Below are 4,624 nucleotides of genomic sequence, written 5' to 3'. Positions count from 1 at the left end.
ATGAAGCGCGAACTTTAACTATACATTTTGGCATTCCAAACTACTGCCTTACACGATGTTTGAATAGGCAACCGACACTACACAGATCAGTTTTCATGCCCAGTGGTTGAAAATCCTAAACTTTTAGGACATAAAAGGTTTTCTAGAACAATCCTGTTAAATTTTGAAAATTTTCAGTCCGTCTCAACCACCGATAAAAACCAAACCAAACAACTGTTATGTGGCAAAATTGGTTGAACCATACTGTCATTGCGACTACCATTTGTACGAACCCGAAATGGGCAGGTATATGAAACTGGCAGAGAAGGAAAAGGCGCTTTACGAAGAACTGGATATTCTCAAGAAAAGAGTAATTTCTTTTGAAAAATCTCGACCATCGGGTGACATGGCTTATCGTCCTTTTAGATGGCTGTTCTTGTGAGCGACATTTTAGATCATCCTTGTGATACCGACGACGAAAAAATGAAAACTGTTTATGAAACCGACTATGTGAAACGAGGTACCAGACAACGACCCAAGTAGATCATGATAATGTTAATTTTGATTGATTTCCAGGATTAAATCTTGTGCAGTATAGAAAATTGATGCCCGCAATTGACTCGCCAGTTGGTATTCCCGTGAAGAGCGAAACAATTGGGATTGGAAGAGGATATCGAGACCCCACCCGATTCAGATACTCGGAAATTCAGAAACCGTTCATAGACGTTTGTTCGCCAGTTTCATTTGTGAGAAGTATGTAACTAACATCTGAAATCTGCATTAGTTTAATATTGTTGACGTTTTAGCTGCTACTCTGGTTGACGAGTGGTTTGCCCCTAGAACAGGCAATACAGAATACCAAGACTCTTACAGTAAAATGGGTCTAAACATTTTAAAAAGCAGTCAACAGTATGCGGAGCCTCTGCCTTCATCTAGACGAAAACCGAACGATAGATGTGGATGATTTTTTGACTTGAACTTTCAGGTGTAGATGTCGAAAATCCGTAATTAATATTGTAAATAAATGATTTATTTCATAAATTTACATAACAAAGCTGCAGTTTGGATCTGGGTCGAGTCGTTTTTAAAACTCGGCATTGAATGCATAATATTTATGGTTCTTGAAGTCAGTGAATCCGCAGACCCTCAGGTTTCGGTTCATTGAATCAAAGTAAGCAACATCTTCGGCCTCCAGTTCGAAGTCGTATATATCGATGTTTTCCTTAATGCGAGATGGGGTTACAGATTTGGGAATTACGACTATCCCCAAATTGGCCACCTGAAATTAATTAATTTCATTTTAATCAATTTTGTGCCAAATATGTAGATTTCGATAGGAAGAGACTGTTTAATCATATTATTCGTTGGTAACAGTAGATAGCCTTTTTTGAAAAATTAAAAATCATAAACTTTCATATGGTTCAATATCAATTAATAACACGTTTTCATAATTTTCTTCAGCCCTTTGAATTCACTATCTAATTGAATTAATCTGGAGGCTTAAACATTTCCTGAAAAACAGTTGATATTTTTTGAAAAATGCAACAATTTTGCAATAAAATCCAATATTTATCCTGTTAATATCCGTAAACACATCAACCAAGAGAATGCCTCAAATTCTATAGGATTTTTGTAAAAATTTAGTGTTAGGATGATTAAGATTTTTGCCGAAATATTCACATGTGGAAACTGGAGAGGCAGAAAATTCATATGAGCAACACTTACCAAATAATTTAGCACAACTTGAGCGGGAGTTTTTTTATATTTTTGAGCGATTTTGGCCACTTTTTCATCCAAAATAGAGGGAACTGGAAAGCCGGGAGTTCCAACAAGATCACTCCTGCCAAGAGGAGTATAACCGACTATCACTATATCGCGTTCTTTGCAGAACTTGATCAGCTTCTTCTGATTCAAGTTCGGATTACATTCCACCTATAACAACATTTGCTGCTGAAGATTTTGCTTCAGATTTTATTTCAGTATGCTGAAGAAAAAATAGTACTAAAGTATTGGATTTTATTAAGAACTGAAGCCGATAACAGTTGAAATACCTGATTAACAACTGGTTTTATTTTGCTATTAGCTATTAGCCTGGTAATTTGCTCGGAGTTAAAGTTGGACACTCCAATGGATTTAGTCAACCCCATTTTCTGGACTTCTTCCATTGCGCCCCATGTTTCCAAATAATCCACATCGCTAAAGTATTTCTCAATATCTCCTTCGGGCATATTCGGAGCATCTTCCTTGAATCGAACAAAATAAAATTAATATAAAAGACCCAGTTTAATCAAAAATTTCTTACTTTTAATCCAAAAGGCCAATGGATCAAATACAGGTCCAAATATTCCAGTTGCAATGCCTGTAGAGTTTCTTTCAGCTTAGGTAGAACTGCGCTTTTAGCATGAAAATTGTTCCAAAGCTGCGTGAGAATAAAAATTAGGCAAACTGTTAAAAAAATAAACAAACTGAAGACAGCTAAAGCGTTGATGAAAGCTGATAATACACGAGTAAATCGCAAGAATTAGTGAATGAATGATAGGTAGGTGATTAATTCCCATAAAACATTCAGTCAGAGAAAGGTCAACATCAAATTGTTCGCAAACGGCAAAGTTTTCACTTAACAGTTACCTTGCTAGTAATGAATAAATCTTCTCGTTTGACCACGCCGCTGCTAATTTTTGCCTTGATGGCTTTTCCAATTTCGGCTTCATTGCCATAAAACCAAGCGCAATCTATGTGCCTGTAGCCCGAATCTATGGCTGCTTTAACAGCGTCTTCCACTTGGCCTGTGGATGTTGACTACAGCCAAATAAACCCGAAAAAACAATTTTAAACGCAACTAATTTAGGATTGTTAATGGCAAACTTACGGTGTATGTTCCCAAGCCCACTGTGGGTAGTTCCACACCGGTGTACAATTTCACTGTCTTTGGAACTGGCATTTTTCTTTTTTTAGATACGGATGATTCTTAGGAGGTTCAGTGTTTTTCCTGAAAGCGAAAATAAAATGAAATCCTTGACTTGGGCTGTATTTTTAGCTCAACAAGATTAGAGCCAATTATCGCCCCATTATAATGTTTTCGATTTTTCAACAGTCAACAATTGCAATTTTGGAGAAATGTCTGTTTATGTAGGCAATGACAATTTAAAGTTATAATTAGAATATAATCAACCGCATTTTATCTTCGAACGGTTGAAGCTGCTTTTACTGCATTAGAAGGCGACTCAAGTCGATATGAATTTAACACTTACCGCTGATATTTTACTGTGTATTGCAATTACTCGGGTTAGTTTAAAGTGCCCGACTGAGAAAATATGACATAACCATAGATAAGCGAAAACAAGTTCGCAAAAAATTATGTATTATGTATATCATTAAGCATTGGTACCTATAATAAGCCGAAACGATTCGTGTCAAGGTTTAACCCAGTTAATTAGCCGCTATTCATTACTGTAAGACATTCAATGAAAAATAGTATTTTTTCTAATTAATTCGTATAATCTCACGCCCATTGTAAGATAGTCAATGTATCTCTTGGCAATGACCAGTTTGAAAAAATGCCGGTTTCCATTCGTACTCGCTGGCTTGTTGGACGAAGAACATAAAAACAACATCGTTATCTTTAGGAAGACAATGGTGCTATCTGTTCAAGATCCCTATAAATCCTACAGGCAGTAAATATTGCTCAATTAATAGCGGCCACAGTCGAGAAGGTTAAGCTAAGTCTAGGTAGAGTAAATAGACGACAATGAATCTAAATGAATTGATTCTTACCTGATTTAAACACTTTTGATGGGTTTCGCGTGAATATCACCTACCTCTGCAGTGATTGAATTTATCAATGCTTGTAGACAAGTACGTTATGTGCGTTGAATGGTACTGTCGGTTAAATTCCAGTACTTAACTAAGATGAAGATGTTCAAGTACCTAAAAATAGAGCGGCTGCGCATCCAACCTTGAGAACCACTTCAATATTGTTATTTAATATTTCTCAGGATTTATCAATAATAATACTTTAAGCGGCTAACAAATTTTCAGATTGTTGTAGGTCGTCGGACTAACGACATTTTATTTTTTTCAATAAATTATTCCGTTCTGTTTTGCAACTTGCAACAGAGGCAGAATATCTATTATGGATCTCCAACCGATCCTATGGATTATTTTTTTCAAATACAGTTGAGTCCGGATATAACGAACTTGAAAAATGAAATAAAACTGGTTCGTTATATCCGGAGTTCGCTATAAGCGAATAATAATACAAAAACACGTGGTGTATTTATTTCGTTATTTTTACATAAGTTAGTAGGTATGACTAAAAAGAACACAAAAAGGTAAACAAAATTCAATTTGAAATCTACTTCATAAAGTCTGTAATTTTTGTTTGTTCATTTCTGCTACAAAAATAGATGTTATTTATGTAGTTTTCAAGATCACAAAAGGACTCCCAGATAGGATTAGGAACTTGGCGTGATTGTAGAAAATTCCGAGTTTCTGACACCTTTTTTGTCATTTCAGAAATGGTTGAAACAGCATTAGTGTCTACAGTAGAATGCGTTTCACCTAAATCGTCATCTTTCTCATTATCGCTTAAAGCTGTAGATGAGGTTACGGAGTCTATAATTTGCTCATCGGTCAACATTTCTCT

At 35.7% G+C, this 4,624-nt stretch overlaps 2 protein-coding genes across 4 annotated transcripts in view; one reads left to right on the top strand and one right to left on the bottom strand.

Annotated features, from left to right (window-relative positions):
* Nucleotides 1–177: 177 nt before the first annotated feature.
* Nucleotides 178–1,032, top strand: LOC109533471 (the record flags this gene model as incomplete). Its single annotated transcript, XM_019898805.2, is given in 4 exon segments — nt 178–349; nt 406–499; nt 556–732; nt 786–1,032. Coding segments are annotated over 4 exon segments (601 nt in total), but the record flags the coding sequence as incomplete, so codon positions are not given.
* LOC109533470 (1,5-anhydro-D-fructose reductase) overlaps nt 988–4,624 on the bottom strand; it is an 11,772-nt gene continuing 8,135 nt past the window's right edge. Inside the window, exons 1-7 of one of the 3 annotated variants that reach the window (XM_048668841.1) lie at nt 3,754–3,904; nt 2,849–2,968; nt 2,608–2,778; nt 2,282–2,398; nt 2,031–2,222; nt 1,705–1,911; nt 988–1,258 (exon numbers count right to left, since the gene is read on the bottom strand). In XM_048668841.1, the coding sequence (XP_048524798.1) occupies nt 1,064–1,258; nt 1,705–1,911; nt 2,031–2,222; nt 2,282–2,398; nt 2,608–2,778; nt 2,849–2,920 (954 nt within the window). In that variant the 5' untranslated portion in view covers nt 2,921–2,968; nt 3,754–3,904 and the 3' untranslated portion in view covers nt 988–1,063. Of the gene's footprint in view, nt 1,259–1,704; nt 1,912–2,030; nt 2,223–2,281; nt 2,399–2,607; nt 2,779–2,848; nt 2,969–3,230; nt 3,732–3,753; nt 3,905–4,624 lie in introns of those variants that run through there. The other 2 variants (XM_019898803.2, XM_048668848.1) reach the window with 2 other exon arrangements.

This window comes from Dendroctonus ponderosae, unplaced genomic scaffold, assembly GCF_020466585.1.
Source record: "Dendroctonus ponderosae isolate FM_Combo_2020 unplaced genomic scaffold, Dpon_F_20191213v2 Dpon_F_20191213_1, whole genome shotgun sequence".
Taxonomy (NCBI): domain Eukaryota; kingdom Metazoa; phylum Arthropoda; class Insecta; order Coleoptera; family Curculionidae; genus Dendroctonus; species Dendroctonus ponderosae.
The sequence above is the reverse complement of the archived record's forward strand: the minus strand, read 5'-3'. Positions and strand labels throughout refer to the sequence as shown.